Source organism: Diuraphis noxia, unplaced genomic scaffold (genome assembly GCF_037042655.1).
Source record: "Diuraphis noxia isolate RWA-SAM2 unplaced genomic scaffold, SU_Dnox_SAM2 contig0001, whole genome shotgun sequence".
Classification (NCBI taxonomy): Eukaryota; Metazoa; Arthropoda; class Insecta; order Hemiptera; family Aphididae; genus Diuraphis; species Diuraphis noxia.
In genome coordinates this window covers 83,483,628-83,502,810 of record NW_028301711.1, presented here as the reverse complement: position 1 = coordinate 83,502,810, position 19,183 = coordinate 83,483,628, and the positions used below count along the sequence as shown (strand labels likewise).

The following is a 19,183-nucleotide window of genomic DNA, read 5'->3' as shown; positions in this document are numbered from 1 at the left end:
TAACACAAAATATATTTTTATAATTTATTATTTTAGATTCTGCACGGATCAATAATTGTTTTGATTTTATAATTTGTGTTTTTTTTTTAAATTTTTTTTGTTTCATCATTTTTTGGGACAGTAAAAATGATTCGATTTTTCTTCAGCAACAAGTTTTAGAAGTAAAGTGAATCTAGTTGGTGCTTTGAAGAGTAAAAAGTAAAAAAATCCTAATATTTTTCAAAAGTATCAGGAAAAACGAACAAAACGTTAAGAAAAACAAATTTTTAAATCAAACCTGTTTTTGAAAAGCTTGTGATTTTATTTTTTAGTGTAACTCAAAAAAAATAATTTTAGATACACATGCAATTTTCACTAATTATTTATGTAAACAAATTCTAATTATTATACAATATTTGGAATATTGCGATTCTTTTTGAATTATTTATGAACATAAGATATTTTCAAGTTTTATTAGTTTGTAATATATTGTAATAAATAGTAATAATATGTATATTTTTAAAACTATTTTCAATAAAAAAATGTTTAAATGTAATTCAAGTTATTATTTTTTATTATTTTAGTTATTATTAATTCAAAAAAAACCGTGAGTTGTTGTTAATGATAGTTTAAAAAAAGTTCAGCGTAAGTTTACAATCATTTTATGAGCGTCTGAAGTTAAAATTTCAATTATGAAATTAGCAAATTATTTCGAGTGAGAAATTCGTAACAAATTTTCTGTGTATTTTTTAGCTCTAAAATTCTTATACACGATTCCCCTTAAGCTTTTCTACATCTAAAAAAGTTTATTGAAAAGTCAAAGTTATTCTTTTTGTGTATGTGAAGTTAGAAATTCACTTGTAAAATACTGAAGTCTGATTCAACGATTTTCTTATTTTCATAAAATGTTCGTTTTCTCTATAGATATTTAAAGGAAAACTTATGGGAAACTTAGTGTTGTATTTTTAATCCTTAGTTATAAACACAAAAAATTAAAAAAAAAATTTTCAGACAAATTGAAATTTCAGTCGTCTATAAATATCTCAAAAAAAGTCAAAATATTTTGAAAATTAAATCATGTAAAGAAAATGCCAATCTAAATAACTGATAAAATTTTCAAGTATCTACGACTTTATACTTTTTGAACAATAACAAATATTTAAAATCTAATTCGTAAAAATTTAAAATTCAAACGCACTTAAAATTGTTCCTATAATGATGCTTCAAGTTTTCTCTATGGCTACTTGAAGAAAAACTTATGGAAAATTTAGTGTTGTATTTTTAATCCTTAGTTATAAACGCAAAACATTTTATAATTTTTCAACTTCAAACTTACTTGCAATACTTGCTTCTGAATTAGTTAACGAGCATTTGACAAACTTAGAAAAATTATTTAATCAATATTTTCTTGAGGATATTCGAGTAAATTATAAGTGGATTGAACAACCATCCGCAATAGATTTTTTCTAACTTTTGTTCTAAAAAGGATAACAATAACGGGTTGTCACCGGAAAGTAAGCTCCAACGCGCTCGGTAGGTTGAAAAAGTCAAAAAAAAATTTGTGTGGGGGGGGGCGGAAAAACATTGGCACCCGGGCGCCAAATTTCTGAATACGTCTCTGTCACTAATATAAGTAGGTAAATCGCTACATTCAATTCTTATGATTTCAGAAAATAGTTTTGGTCTGACGTAATAAGTAAACGTAGCATACTTAAATTGATTTAGTTTGTTTGAAATTCAAAACAAATTTAAATGATTAATTACAATTTGAAATTGCGATCCTCAGAAATAGTTACGTATTCAATTTACAACAATAGAATGTATTACCTTTAAGTGATGCAGGAACACAATGAATTCTTCCTCTAGAATTTAAGCGCTTTAACAGTCTTTCAGTTAAATGATTTTCTCCACGTAAACGAAAAACGACTAGGCCTAAGTGTCTAGCTGCAGGTATTTCGAATCTTTTATCATTCAACACTAGAAGTTCAAATTTGTTTGCCAACTGTACACCCTAATATAAAACATTTATTATCTATTTCATGTATTTGTTCAATTTCCATAAAAACATTTTTGTTATTTGTATACTTGTACATAGATACAACATGATACTTACTCCTCTTATATGTTTTTGAAGACCTTTTATTCCAAAACAACGAATTACAAACCAAAGTTTCAAAGCTCTAAATCGTTTACTCAATGGTATTTGCCAATGCTTCAAAAACAAAAATTATTTTGTTGAGAGCATTCAATATAATAATAAATAATATAATAATTTAAAAATACATACCATATAGTCGATAGCGAGGCCTAAAAATGATAGTTGCAAGTTAAGATTTTATTTTTAATATCTTTTGAATATTGTATTATATACTTAATTAGGTGTTAAACTATTGAATATTAGATAGGCATAGGTACCTAAATCCCTTACTCCATATAGGCCATAATAATTTTTATCTTTAAATACGCATAAGAATTATAAAAATAAAATACAAAATCGCATTAAGTGATTTGACTTTCAAGATCTAGGTTAAAGCACTTTAAATCTTACTTCTTGTTACACCAATGTAAGGCCAGAAGAAATTAAACATCTAAAATTCTAAACCACATATTTTTTTTTTTGTTCTTATGATAAATTGCAGTTCGAATGCAAACGACTATTTTATTTTATTGGCCTTTTAAAAATATTTAGGTAGTTACAAGTAGAAAAAATACTATCGCTACATATCCACCCCTACATTATATATTAGATACACACACACACTCACACACACACACATATATATATATATATATATATATATATATATACTCTGATTTAGAGTGATACGAAAAATAAATTGTTTACTCTATACACACCTGAATTTTCATGCTGTAAATATAATGGATCGACGTTGAATGTACGATGAAGACATTCACTGTTTTTGACCCTAACAAAAATAAAAACATAAATTATGCCGTATGTATCATGCATGTGGTGAATTGGGGTTATTTGTGACACATGGTATAGTTTTATGCATTATTATTATGAATACAACATTTTTTATAATTCTAAAATGAAAACTACTATACATAATTTGCTTTTCTAATATATTAGAATCGTTTAACATAAATATTGGTAAGTCACAATATTACCTACATGATATTTTTTCATTTAATAAAAATAATATTACAAATTATTTTGGATTCTAATTTATTTTTATCTTTTGAGTAATTTATCGGCACAAGAAAATTTTGATTTTTGCTAGTTTTTAAACTATTGTAGATAAAATACTACTAAAATTAGTATATAATTTCTAAAATAGTAATTAAATTTAAATATCTAAAAGCTAGAAAATGTTTTGAAGGTTCCTCATAAATTGATATAAGAGTAATTTAAAAAAAGTTGAGTATGAATTCACATACGATTTTTAGTCTGAAGTTAGAATTTCTCAAATTATTTTGGAGTAAGAAATAGGTATGTAAATTGTAAAATTTTTAATATTTTATTGTTATTGCTGATGGTTTAAAATGTAAGAGATGGTGAATGGATGTGCAACAAACGTAAATATTAAAAACAAAATAGAATTGATACATTGTTTAAATTAAGTTTAATTATCTTAATAATTTATAAATTTTAGTCTTAACAAAATGTTTATACTTAAATATTACATTTAAGATAATGACCTAACTGAAGTTCAAGGGAAAAAAAGAAAAGAAAAAGAAAAGCAAATACTAATCTTTGGAAGAGGAGTGGAACTAAACAAAAATATTTTCTGGAAAAGAATATTTTAACCGTAAAGGCAAGCAATATGAAAAAAAGCGCTTAAACCAGTTGCTTGTGTCATATGCTGGTAAAATTATAACTATTTATTTTAATGTTATTTTTAAATATGTAATTTATAATTATAACACTGTTAAATTTATAAAATATGTTAAAATAAGGACAAATGTAATTTCCACTTCCCATATCATATTCGAGAGATTCATTGTCAAGAATATTGGTAGCTTATAATGTACAGATAAATCAACACTAACTAACAATAAACAGTTTCAATAAGGTATTTATTAAAGTATTAATTAATGAATGAAGAAGGGTGTGTTTAAAATTATTTTATGCAATATTTTCTATATCCCATAAAGTAGATGAAACCTGTATGGAAAGCATTGGAACAAATTATGAAGATAAAAGAAAAATAAGCCTTCAAATTACACCTCCCAAGAAAATTTAAATATAGTTAAAAATTACATGAGCAGTTTTCCAACTGTTGAAGAATTACATAACTGTAGACGTGATTCTTCTAAGTTATACTTATTATCTGAATTAAATTTGTCAACCCTATACCGTTTGTATAAAGAACAAATCGAAAACAATATGACAACTGGATCTTTTTTTATCTATCAAAAAGTCTTTCATGCATTTGAATTTAAATTAGAACTTTTGTACCGAAAAAGCACCAGCATTTTCATAGCAATACATATTATGGGGCTACTGATAACCAAGATTTAGAAAAAGATTGGACTAGACATAATACAATAAATTGAAAAAGAGAGTTTAGAAATTAAGTGTACTGAAAAACAAAAAGCAGTTATTGATGGAGTAAATTCATTTAGATCCTTAACATTTGATTTACAGGCTATTTATCTCTTCCATTTATTGGTGATAATCAGTATACAACAAATGTAATATAAATGTTAAAATTTTTCAATTTTCAATGGACATCATAAGGATGGTTATTATTTTGTTGCATAGAAATTCTCAATTGCCCAAAACTGTTGCCCATGTTTTCAGACACATGTGTTGGAAAAAAATCGAAATAAAAATATTATGACTGCTGTTTTGTATGCAGTAAACACTAGGATGAAAACATTGATAATTGATTTAAAGTTTATGAAACCTGGACACTCGTATCTTGAAGCAGACTCAGCATGCAACCATAGAATGAGTTAAAAGGAAAGAAAAAATTATAAATAATTATAATGTGCTTTATTATTTTCGTGTGTAAGAAGACATTCATGTCCATATAAAGTAACAACTTTGAACCATGATGATTTTTATAACTTAGAGAAACTAGTTAATACTACTGTAAATACTGAAAAAGAAAAAGTTAAATGGATAATGTTTGATAAAAGTGAACCTAATATTATGCAGTATAAATATGGATTACAAGACACAAAGTAAAAAAAAACTGCAGTTAAGAAAAAGATTGAAGTTCCGTTGGTTTATTATGTTGTAAGTACCCAATCAATCAATCTATCAATAAAGACAAGAAAAGATTTAAACACTTTACTAGAACTTAAAATAATTTCATCTGATTATAAAAGTTTCTTCGATGAACTACCATCAGCCAAAAGGCTACATCGTCCAATAGAATAAATGATGAATTAAATTTTTATAAAATTATTCCAAAAATGTTTTTGTAAAACATTTTTTAACAATATTGAAAATTTTCTTTTAATTGATTGTTAAAAATATAGGAAGTCTCAATTTAATTGTTTTATTATTTTTGCAATAATAATGTGTTACAACTGTAAATTATACTAAAAACAAAATGTGGTAAGTACATATGATATGTATAAAACTAAGTATATTATTCATGCAATAGTTGAGTTCAAATATGTTATAAGACATAATTAGGGCCTGGATTTTTATACATTTGCATGTTTTTTTTTTGAATTGTCCAAAAAATTGCTAGGTAAGCTACAAGTTTGAGTTAAAGTCAGTAGATCTGAAATATAAAATTTTAACAAATTTGTTGCAAAATATATAAATATATTTTTTTTACAGATTGCTTATTTTTGTTCTGTTTAAAATGTAATGTAAAAGTAAATGGCGAAAGACGTTTTACAGTCATCCAACATTTGTCAAATATAAAACACAAAAGTACAGTTACACATACGAATTTACTAGAAAACATCAAATATTAATTTCAAAATATGCAACTTCAAAATATTATTTTTTTCAAGACCTGTGAAATACAATAATTTCAGCCGATATACCTTTTAATAAATTAAATAACAAGTGATTTCGTGAATTCCTAGAAAAATACACTAAAGAAACTATTCTAAATGAGTCAACATTAAGAAAAAACTATATGTATACGACCAAACCATCAACATCCGCAATGATATTTTGAACCAAAAAATATGGAAAGTATCAATGAAACTACAGACGTTGAAGGTCATAATATACCCAATGTGATATATTAGATAAAGCAAATCATCAAACGATTTATAAGTTATTCGATAATTCTTTAATTTTACTTTGGCTGGATGGGTTACGCAGAGATGATGTTTTGCTTTTTATCACTGATGCTGCACCATACATGGCCAAAGCAGTCAAATCTCTAGATATATTTTATATAAATATGGATAATTTAACATGCCTGGCTCATGGACTACATCGTATCGCTGAAGAGATATGTAAATATTTTCCAAAGGTAGATAATTTAATTTTTAATGTGGAAAAAATTTTTCTGAAAGCATCGTCACGTGTATTATTGTTTAAAACTAAGTTACCTGATACTCCATTACCACCTCAACCAATAATTAGTAGGTGGGGTACTTGGTTAGACACTGCTATGTATTATTCTAATCATTTTCAAGATTTTAGTCACGTAGTAAATACGTTTAATAAAAATGAGTCGGTTTCCATATAAATTAACCAAAATTTAATTCAAGATTCAAATTTACCTATAAATCTTGCTTTTATAAAATCGCACTTTAATTTTTTCTCCTAAATCATCACTCTATTACAAAAAAATACATCTTTAAACGATTGAATTGATTTCCTGAAAAGTGTTGAAAATAATATTTCCAAAATACCAGGAAACGTCGGAAAAGCAATTCAAGAAAAATTTCAAGCTGTTATAAAGAAAACTAATGGCTATGAAACCTTGAAAAAAATCTCTGCTTGTACTGACGGAATAAATGGAACTTTGGATAATATAGAAAAAATATTCAGTCCCAGCGACGTATCTCTTTTTAAATATGCTCCTGTCACATCCGTCGACGTAGAAAGAAGTTTTTCGAGGTTCAAAAATGTACTGGCTAATAATCGACGAACTTTCACATTCGAAAATCTGAAAAAAAAACATTCGTATTACAATGTAATGCGAATGCTTTTGGTATGTATTTATTTATGTTAAGTTAAATATTTTAGACGAATATTTTTAATATTAATTTCTCAGATTGAAATAAAAATATGTTCAAATAACTTCAAAAAAATATAATATAAAAATAATATAATTTTATGTAAATACCTATATAAATGTAAATAAAATACTTTTTTAATCGATTTGTTTGCATATTTTTTATTTTATCGGGCATATTCCTACAAAACAAGAGTATAAATGCATATTTTTGAGTGGATATTTCTTAGGTTTTTAGAGCATATAAATTCGGGCCCTAGTTAAGACTAGAAAACTAATAGAAAATTATTGAAGTAAATCAAAAATTATTGGTCATTTCCAGATTTATTGATATTAAATTTTCAAATACTTTTGTCCTGAACAGTTTGGTAAATATTTCTTGCTACATCTGTGTGCTAGACCGCCGTCAAATATTATATTTTATATCATTCCCCATATTAAGTGACGAAGTAATCAATACGTAAGTGTATATGTATAAGCTTTTGACTGTTGTCACCACTGTAAGAGCATTTACCACATAGCCGTGCAATCAAAATGAACCATCATCCATTTGCTTGGGTTGAATGCAATCGAGTCGGCGTATGCGACACCCGATAGCCAATGACGAAATTCCGGACAAATGAACGCTGTACCAGCGTACGCTGCGTCAACATGAAACCACATGTCTTCCGCGTGGCCTAAAATAAGTTATTTATCAAATTACAAGAGATCCAGAAAAGTTTACAACAATTAGAAATTTAAATTTATTATGAATAATAATTACATATCGGTCCAAGTTCTTCAAGTTTGTCAAACGCACAAGCTCCAGTTGTACCCAACGTCGCACATAGCTGTAAAGCACCACCATATGAAAGTTTGTATTATTATGCTGTAGGTTATATTAGATATCATAGCAGACAATTTCATATAAATCTAACACATATCATACCTATTTATATAGTTACCTATTTATTTGTTATATATTATACGAGTAAAGTAGGAAATCCGGGCACTGTACACAAATATTTTGGGCTATGTAAGAATCATCATTTTAATACCTACTCAAATTGTTCATACATTGTCCGGGTAATGTTCTGGATTGCACGGTCAAAGTGTACCTTGCCCAGATTCAAGTGGGCAAAGTAAATTAAATACAGCTCGCTGCAAAAATGTATATCAAATTGCATTTATATGTAACAATATCACTAAAAAGCTATACTTAGATATTTTATTCGTACACGACAACATGACAGTGGCCGATAATACGAACCTATCCATAATCTTAACAATAAAGTGATCACATAGTATATAAAACTCGAACATAATGGCTATCTAGATAATATTTCAAAAAGGAATCAAAAATATTCAATATTTTCTAATGTTTATTATCACGACGCAGATGTCACGTAGTATGTTATTAGTTAAGGGGCCTCGTCACCACATGTTTTTTTTCAAAAACTACTGTTTCTAATTCTAACGATGCGTGTCGACAATTATCACGATTCTCATTCTGGAAAAATATTCGGATTCTCCACAATATGTACGAGGGAATGACCTCGATACATTTTTAAGTTTTTTTAATTTTAATTACAATAAATATTGTAAAAAATTAAAACAATTGCAAATCTTCAAGCTTAATTATTTAACCAACCAAGTAAAATTTTAAAAATGTGCTTAGGTCGATCCCTTTTACATGTTGTGAAAAAAAAGAATATTTTGTCAGAATGCAAATCGAGGTAACCGTTGCGACGCATCGTTAGAATTAGAATCGTATGTTAGAGTGAAAAAAAAAAAATTTTCGTGATGACAATATTACGTATTGAAATGCGCGTGCGAGTGCGTGCGACGTAGCCCCTCCGTACCGCTACCTCCGTGCCACGCATACATCTAATAATGAACCTGTATAATGACACAATGTAATATGATTAGATACGTATAATTCTTAGTATTCTAACTATTCTATAACAATATTAGCAAAAACTATAAAATCCGTGCCCTGATAATAATTTATACACATTAAGATGCTATTATTATTTTCTTGAATTCTAATAGGTACTTATTTTATAAATTTATAATTTCCGATCGCTTTGAATTTATTATTTAGTATTTTAGTCACTATTTAGCTTTCTTTCTGTAAAGACTAAATAATTATTGTAATTAGAAAAATGAATTCCAAGTATAAAGTAAAAACTAAAATTCCATTATCTAAAAGAAAAAAACACAAAGGTTTCATTAATGCTGTAAGAGGCTGTCATACCACGAACCAAAAAAATAATACAGATGCAATACAGTAAGTTTTTAAAAAATAAAAATAAATATTAAATTATTATTATTATTTTATATTTTATTATTATTTACAAAAATAGAATCCCTTCTGAATCATATATATTTTTAGGCTGCAATCGTTGGATACCGTACAAAAAAAGTATTGTATATGGGTGTAAAAAATAAATTTTGCTCAACTTGTGCTAGAATGAAAATTGGAGACAAAGTTAAAATTCACGAGTGCTATAAAAATTGGAAATCGTCTGATGGATCCTCATCAATGGAGGCTGCAGTTATTGTTAACGGATTTAGAGAAAGTGAAAGTATGTATGGGATTAGATACCACAAGTTAATTGCTGACGGCGATAGTAGTGTTTATAAACAAATTTTGGAAGCACGACCTTACAAAAATCGTACCGTTGAAAAAATTGAATGTAAAAATCATTTATTAAGGAATTTTTGTAAGAAAATGAGGGAAATCGCTACAAAAAAACAAGCAGGGAAATTGGAAAATAGAAAATTACTACAAAATAATATTTTAAGATTGCGTAAAGGAATAGTTTCAGCGATACAATATATAATAAAAAATAAAGATAACGATAATGATTTACGAAATGATATTTTGAACTCAATTGATCACATTTTTGGACAACATAATAAATGCTCGTCTTATTTTTGCAACAAAGAAAATACCATTAATTATTTAGAAAAAATTAAAGCTACAGATTCACTATTTTATTATAATTTAATGCAACCTGTTCGTTATTTGGCCAGACATAGCCGCAGTCTAATGCACAATGTTGATAGTAACGTCGTCGAATCGTTGAACGGTATTATCGCTAAATTAATCGGAGGAAAAAGAGTTAATTTTGCCATGAATAGATCATACCAAGGCCGTGTTTCTGCAGCTACAGTAATTAAAAATACAAAACGCCCGCTTTATTTATTACATAAAGCTTTACTCAAGCGTAGCCCTGGCACAAAATGTCTATCAATGAAGTTGGAATTGAAACGTCAAAATAAACAAAATCGACAAAATGAAGTAAGACATAAAACTTATAGAAAAAAATTAAAATTTCGAAGTGATAACATAGATCCATCGTATGGCGAAAACTCTCAAAAACCAGATATGACAGAAGAACAATACGAAGAAGAAAAAAATAACGTTTTACAATTATTAAAAGAAATGTCAGCTAATCGGAAAATTATTGAAAGAGAAACTATTGAACAATCGGGATCTAAAGAATGGCTTGATTACAGAAGAAATGTTATTACTGCTTCGAATTTTGGACGCATTATTTGCTTACGCAGTGACACATCATGTGATAGTGTAGTTAAAAGTATGCTATATAAATCTGATATAGACTGTAAAGCAATGGAGTATGGGCGTGAACACGAAGAAGAAGCTAGATTGGAATTGGAAAAAGTTTTAGGTGTGCAAATATCAAAATGTGGTTTATTTATAGATTCCAAGGATTATTTTTTAGGAGCAACGCCTGATGGTTTAATCGGCGATGATACACTAGTTGAACTCAAATGTCCTTTATCAGCAGCAAATATAACGCCCGAAGAAGGAATATTTCAAAGAAAAATTACACTATGGAAAATCAATAAAAATAAAGATATCATAGGAATAAATACCAACCACAAATATTACTACCAGGTACAGGAACAACTACACGTCACTGGCCGAAGATTTGGTATAATAGCATATTGGACAAATAAAGGTATAAAATATGAAACAATAGAACGCGATGATATATTTTGGGATAACAAAATGTTTCCAAAACTAAAAATGTTTTTCTTCAACTGTCTTCTTCCTGAATTGGTTGATCCCAGACATACCAGAAGTATGTCAATAAGAAACCCTAGTTATATTATGGAAGCAAAAACGAAGAAAGGAAAAAAGGGGATAAACTACACTAATACTTCTTTGAATTATATACTATTTCACATTGTACATATTTTGTTATAGTTTTATCTAAATAATTTAATACTATTTTATCACAATTATTATTCTATTATGTATTATAAAAATACCTTTATCAAAAATTTAAGATGTGTTTTTATTACAAAATAAATAATAATGTAATAATTTATAATGCTTATAATAAAATTAATAAAGCAGATGTTTATGCTTCGTTTTTTCCCTTTTCAGCCATATTTTTTTTTAATGTACAACCTATATTATGTTCCATATATTTTGATCGTAAGTTTAAAGGTAACCGAGGCTTGGGCGAGACTTGCGGAGTTAAATACTTTATAGTAAAAAAGGGTAGAATCATTTTTTTCCTACTATAACCTACCTAATAAATAATACTATAATTACGTTACACACTGCAGACTATTTGCAACTACTTTTCGTACGAGAAAACATAATTTCCGATAACTATTCGATATGCAATATTGCGATAACGATTACGATTTACGATAATGATTACGTCTATTTGGTGGATGGTGCGGAAGGAAGCGGTACCCGCATTGAGCCACACGCACACTAATATTCATTAACGACTAACACATAGATCCCGGGCGGCGACGAAAAGATTGGAAATTGCCTAAATCTTGCTCCTTAAATATATGGTATAGTGAGGCCCCTTAAGAGAACGCCAGAGCATATCCTCATGTGTTGTCTCCGTCTTACAAGTGCGTAACATGGAAAATTTACGCTCAGTAGATCACGTTTAGCTCAGCTCCATTAGTTTAAAAATTAATGTGAATTTGAACTCTTATAAAATTGAAAAGTATTCTCTGTGTTCATATTTTGTATTTATACTTTAAAATCAAAAGAAGACTTAATAAAAGCTCTAGGCTGAAAAACTGTAAGAGATAAAGTCTGTGAAATACAACTTTTTTAAGTACTCTGTTACATGTTTTATTTAATTTTTTATATATTTAATATACGGAGCCAAAATCTAATTGGACACTGTATACAATGCCCGGGTAATGTTAACTTATTCCAACTTTGCCCTTGAAAATCAGACATTGAGCACAACGCCCGACTTCCTCCTTTATACGTAACATATACACTTGTTTGTTAAATATATAATAATACAATAGATAACTATTTGGATATAAGTCATATTATAATAAAATAATTATTCAATTAAAAATACAAGTGTTGAAGTTTAACATTGCTTTCAAGCCTATTTAAAGCAACACGCAGACACAGTGACACGTAAAATTTATTATTAAGTCTTAGATTCTCGAACGGTTCAAGAAACACAATCTTTATTGCCCGTTAGCTGCTATTACTTGATTGACTTTCACTTTTAAGACTTCTGATCCCAATCGACTCCAGTTTATTGTTTCCAAACGGCTAACGTCAAAAAAGATCTTACGAACAGGTAAATTCCCAAACGAATACCTACCGTCGAAACTAAATGTACAAACTGGTATAACTGTATAATAGTTAACTCTAGAATAATTATTGGACATATGCACTCCTGTCTTACAAAACAACCTACATACTAAAAATAGGTTTAAATTATTACATACCACAAATGGATGTGAAGCGTTCCACAGTAAATTTAACAAAGAATTCAATATTACTCATCAAAATATTTTTAAGGTTATTGACATAATGACATACTAACCAATATACAATTTGAAACGTAAATAGAAGCTCGAAATCATTTTACTACACCGAAAAAATCATTAACGAATTTTTGTCGAATAAAATAGCACACTTGGGCTATGTAAAAAAAAATTGTGCCTTTTATTTAATAATTTACAATAAACACTGTATACTGTACAGAAGACATTTTTAACACACCTCTTTTGAGACAGTCCTAAAAAAAGTACAGTACTGTAAAAAACCGTCAAAGCCGTTTAGAAATTTTCCTGTTCGTTAGACCTTTTTTGACGGGAGGCGTATTTACATATCCCACTTGATTTGAGCACCATAGTGCTAAATTCAGGTATGATTTGGAAACCAATAAATTAAATACATTCCCTACTGGTATTCAGCACTCTTATTTTATTGTCAATAATCTTTTAACTACATTATAAACTTAATAAGTATTTTACTGAAAATTTTCAATGAGTTACTTTAGAACAATGATAACTGATTTAAGAAAAAAAAATTGTTCACAAATTGTTACTTTTATTAGGTACCTAGGTATATTTTAACAGTATTTGATTGTCAAACATTATTTTTTCTTCTTCTTTATTTGTGTTTATGTATAGGTAACTAATAACAGTAATAACTATTGTATAATATTTTAGTAATCTAATTACTTAATGCTATTTTAATTATTCATAAGTATTTAGTACAGCAATGGTTTGAAATAAATAAATTCAAACAAAATTAATTATTATTATTATAGTTGAATTATTAGGTTTTGTTATTGAAATTAATAGTTTATTTTAAAAAGACATTTATGGGTTAACTTAATAAGTTAAAAAGAATTAAATATATTTACTTTTATTTTTTCTAATATATATATATATATAACAATAGGTTATATCATCATTGTATAATAATAAAATAAATAGGTATATCATAGATATATGAGGTTGGGTAAGTTACATTATATGGTTATAAACAAAATACTGAAAAATTAAATATATTTAATGAGTTTTTGCGTTTGGAGTATTTTCATCAATATTTATTGTCAAGCATCTTTTCTTTTTCGTTTATATCATAAATCATAATGTTATCATGTTTATAATATCTTTATCAATGAATTATCATATTTTGTTTGAATAAATCTATTTTTAGCACGGTCATACAAATATTTTATACATATATTTTCATGCATTTTCATAATGTTATCATGTTATCAATAATCTTTTTTTTTTTTATTAGCCTTTAGTATTTACTATTAGGGCTCGACCATTACAAACAAAAATAATCTTTTAACTAATCATTATTTTACTGTTTTAAGTTTTTAATTTTTAACTTCATTATAAATTTATATGCTTAATAAGTAATTTACAAGATGGCAAATTTTCAATTTGACAATTACTGTCAGGTTATAAGTAAAACAGTTTCTGAAATATTTTTGAAAACCAAACTGGAGTACAGTCATGAATCTTATAGTATTTCTTGTGATGAATGGATTCAGAAATATTCTCTAGAAACTAAAACGAATTGGATTGTTAAATCTACTTATCCAAAGAAACAAAGATATTTGTATCGCAAAGACTTTGTGTGTCAACACTCTTCGAGAAATAAAACTTTATTGAATTTAAGTAATAGCAACAGAACTCGACTAAGAAATATGAATTGCAATGCTATCATCAAAATGATTGTGAAGAAAGATACTGTCGATACAAGAAAAAAAGATAAATATATAAGACAAGGATTAAATACTGAAATAAAAGTAAGTGTCAATGTGTTACTTATGGGCTATGTGCTTTCTTGTTTTTATAGTGCAATGCTTACAGCTTAGGTAGGTACCTACACTGTTGTTTTCCATTTTTATTTTTTTACCTATAATATAATCTTAATGTTGGGTTAGTTAGATTTGACAAATATGAATATAAATATTAAAATATATTTAATGAGTTACTTTAGAATAATGATGACTGATTTAAGAAAAAAAAATGTATTCACATATTTTTACTTTTATTAGGTAGGTAGATATATTTTAACAGTAATTTGATTGCTAAACATTATTATTTATTTTTTCTTCTTTAATTGTGTTTATGTATAGGTAACCAATAACTGTTACTTATATAATATTTTATAAATCTTATTACCTAATGTTATTTTAATTATTCGTAACTATAGCAATGGTTTGAATTCAATAAATTCAAACAAAATTAATTTTTGTTGCATTAATAGGTTTATTTTTGAAATTAACAGTGGTTTTTTATTTTTTCTAATAAATATTAGAAAATATTATAATTTAATACACAATTTAATTTAATTATAGTAGGTATTTAAAATTGTTTTTATTAATTAAGTAAAATTAATTTATGCATAACTTCTAATTTAATCATGAACTTTCTTACTATTTCTCTTTAAACAATAACTTATATTATTTAGGATCTGATACATGTTTTTTTAACAATTAATGCCAACTGTAAATCAATTTACCAACTTTGTTTTACATACAACATTATTTTTTAGATTTCATATGTACATAGTCACAAAATACATAATGCCGAGGCTTTCAGTTACTTGAGGGTGACTGAAGATGTTTCAAAAGAATTTAGCAACTACTTTTCAGATGGTATGACCCCCTCAGTATCTAAAAATTATCATGAAGTCAAACTTACAGCCAATGCATCTAATAGTATGGAATGTATTAAAATATTGGCTGATGCTCATAATAACCCAACTGAAAGGCAGGTGTATAAGCTTTATGACAACTGGAGGTAAATTTTTATTATTATTCTGCATAACTACCTAAAAATTATTTCATTTTTTCCTCCCAAAAAAGTTGTGGGTTTGCCCTTGTATCCTATACTGGTAGGTTTTCTCAAATAATCATAATAACTAATAAAAATAAAAAACAATTATTACAGAGCACTAAATTATGGAGACCGTTCTGATAAAGGACTTATTACTGTACTGAATGACAAAAAGCAATTGTATTTGGAAGCTGGAGGCAGATTAGATATTGAAGAAAACCCTTTATGCATAGCTATTGTAACACCTTTGATGCTTAGAGCACATACTATGCCATTCTCAAAAAATATAGTTTTCGTTGATTCAAGCGGATCTTGTGATCAAGAAGGATCATGTGTTACTTTCTTTTTTGGTGTGTCCAAAGTTGGTGGTATTCCTCTTGGAGTGGTTATCCATAAATATTCAACATCGGAAAGTTATATACAAGCATTTAATTTATTAAAAAAATGTTTGGGTGAAATAGCATTTTGTGGAGAACAACAGCCTTTGGTTTTTATGACTGATGACAGTATAGCTGAACGTCAAGCACTGAAAATAGTTTTTCCAAAGTCAACATTACTACTTTGTGCGTTTCATTTGTGCCAAGCCTTATGGCGATGGCTATGTGAAAGTAAGCACGGCGTTGAAAAAAATGAAAGACAAAGTTTAATGGTAAAATTTAGAAATATTGTATTTGAGTATAGTGAAGAAAATGCTAATAATACAATGAATGAATTGTGTGACAACGACAACAGATTATTTGCAAATCATATGAGTAAATTAAAAAGTAGAATGGAAGAATGGGCAGTTTGTTACCGAAAAAACTTACAAATTCATGGACATAATACTAACAACATAGTAGAAGCATCCATTAGGATATTCAAAGATATTGTGTTAGAACGATGCAAAGCGTTTAATGCTGCTGCCTTAGTTGATTTTGTTTTTGATGTTTTAGAAAATTATCATAAGAGACGTTTGATTAAATTTTCTTCATATAGAGTTTCAAAACCAGAACTACTATACAAATCATTTTGCACCAAGGCACATGATCTTATGGTATCTCAAATTGATGAAAAATCATTTAATGTAACATCTTCAGTAGATAGCAACTATAAATATACGGTTTTCATAAAAGATGATTATGAGTTTTGTGATTGTCCAGCAGGTCAATGTGGGTCATTTTGCAAACACATTTGTGCTGTGCATTTAAATGGTTATTCAACAGTAAATTGTCCAGTTTTAACTACTTCAGATCGAATTCAACTTGGGATACTAGCTGTAGGTGAAGAATTTGATCACAGCTTTTTTAATAAAATGAATAAAGAACATGAGGATCATATTATACAAGAACAATTGAATTTAACTGAAGCAAGATCTGAATTTATAAGCTCTATGAACGAAGGCAATGAAGCATGTAACAGTAGTTTTCAGAAAACGAGTACTTCAGAGGTTGATGAGACACTTGGGGTCATAATTGATTCAGAAATTCAACAATTTCAAGCTAATATGGACAATATTAAATGTTTAGTGGAAAAAAATAAAAATGATAAATTTGTCATTAAAAATTTTAAAAATATAAATAATTACTTGAGTCGCATTACTTCAGTTGAACAATTATCTGAATTTTCAAAACATTTAGTCCGTAAACGACATGGAAAAATTATTGGAACACAACCTACATCACGTTCTAGACGCAAGTCTATTATTTCAAGCGGTGCTAAACGCATACAAGCTGGCCGTCCTTCAAAAACAGAAGCAAACTTTCAAGTTAAAAGGAAAAAGAAAAGATGCTTGGCAATAAATATTGATGAAAATACTCCAAACGCAAAAACTCATTAAATATATTTAATTTTTCAGTATTTTGTTTATAACCATATAATGTAACTTACCCAACCTCATATATCTATGATATACCTATTTATTTTATTATTATACAATGATGATATAACCTATTGTTATATATATATATATATTAGAAAAAATAAAAGTAAATATATTTAATTCTTTTTAACTTATTAAGTTAACCCATAAATATCTTTTTAAAATAAACTATTAATTTCAATAACAAAACCTAATAATTCAACTATAATAATAATAATTAATTTTGTTTGAATTTATTTATTTCAAACCATTGCTGTACTAAATACTTATGAATAATTAAAATAGCATTAAGTAATTAGATTACTAAAATATTATACAATAGTTATTACTGTTATTAGTTACCTATACATAAACACAAATAAAGAAGAAGAAAAAATAATGTTTGACAATCAAATACTGTTAAAATATACCTAGGTACCTAATAAAAGTAACAATTTGTGAACAATTTTTTTTTCTTAAATCAGTTATCATTGTTCTAAAGTAACTCATTGAAAATTTTCAGTAAAATACTTATTAAGTTTATAATGTAGTTAAAAGATTATTGACAATAAAATAAGAGTGCTGAATACCAGTAGGGAATGTATTTAATTTATTGGTTTCCAAATCGTACCTGAATTTAGCACTATGGTGCTCAAATCAAGTGGGATATGTAAATACGCTGACGGGAGCCGTTTGAAGATTGACCTTTTTGAAAAATGGGAGCCGTTGAGAGAATAGGCCGAATGGGCAACCACCTTTTAAGATTTAAACAATATTGTTTAAACGTTGAGGTGGCAATTCAAAGATATTTTTAAATAGCTGATTCGTGCGATGTTCCTAAATTATTAATTTATGTTTTTTTTTTCAGTAAATTATCTTTATTTATAAATGCACGAGTAGTACTCGTCGAGTACACGACGTCATTAAATTAGTTACCTAATTATGATATTCTTAATAGTTGATACTTGAGTCATTAACGACAAATACGTTATAACTACTATTGAGCATTTAGTATATAGTATATAGTATATAGTATATAGTATATAGTATCTATACACAATAATAATAATAATAATATAATTCATATGATTTGCTGAGGCCTTGACACGGCCTCAAGGGGAACGTGGCATACGTTATCACTTAAATAAATCATATCAATATTATCACAGAGCAATATATTATTATAAAATGCCGATTGGCCATTGCGTTTTTTCCGTTTACATTTCGTAACAAATAGAAATACACATTGCCAATATTCTATCAGATTACGGAAACGGTTCATATTTTAGAGTAAAATACTTCATATCATAAGGAAACGGGTATATTCATCATTTCGTTGCAGTCATTTGGGGCCACGACAATTGGATGCATGCTACATTCAGCAGCGCGTCATTTTGTCGCATATATATTTAAATGCAATTTTAATTTTAATATATTAATGTATTTCAAAATATAATATATTATATCATAATATTAGATAAAATAGATTATGTGCCTAGTCTTTTTTTGGGTAGGTATATTTAATAATATAATATAATATATAATAGGTAATGCTATATTATTTTTATAATTTAGTGGTAGTGGTGTAATGCCTACTTTATCATTTATTTTTATTTTATAATTATATTTTACA

The 19,183-nt window shown here is 27.3% G+C and overlaps 2 protein-coding genes across 3 annotated transcripts in view; one reads left to right on the top strand and one right to left on the bottom strand.

The window, feature by feature from the left end:
• Hdc (histidine decarboxylase) overlaps positions 1-19,183 on the bottom strand; it is a 65,880-nt gene that overhangs the window by 7,638 nt on the left and 39,059 nt on the right. For both annotated transcript variants that reach the window (XM_015516913.2, XM_089216416.1), the window contains 6 exons: positions 7,870-7,936; positions 7,621-7,783; positions 2,836-2,906; positions 2,267-2,286; positions 2,093-2,191; positions 1,807-1,990 (listed from right to left, as the gene is read on the bottom strand). In XM_015516913.2, coding sequence (XP_015372399.1) covers positions 1,807-1,990; positions 2,093-2,191; positions 2,267-2,286; positions 2,836-2,906; positions 7,621-7,783; positions 7,870-7,936 — 604 coding nt within the window. The remainder of the gene's footprint in view (positions 1-1,806; positions 1,991-2,092; positions 2,192-2,266; positions 2,287-2,835; positions 2,907-7,620; positions 7,784-7,869; positions 7,937-19,183) is intronic.
• On the top strand, positions 9,504-11,325 carry LOC149062130 (uncharacterized). Its single transcript, XM_089221515.1, has one exon. The coding sequence runs from the start codon at positions 9,520-9,522 to the stop codon at positions 11,323-11,325; it is 1,806 nt and encodes a 601-aa protein (XP_089077641.1). The 5' UTR covers positions 9,504-9,519.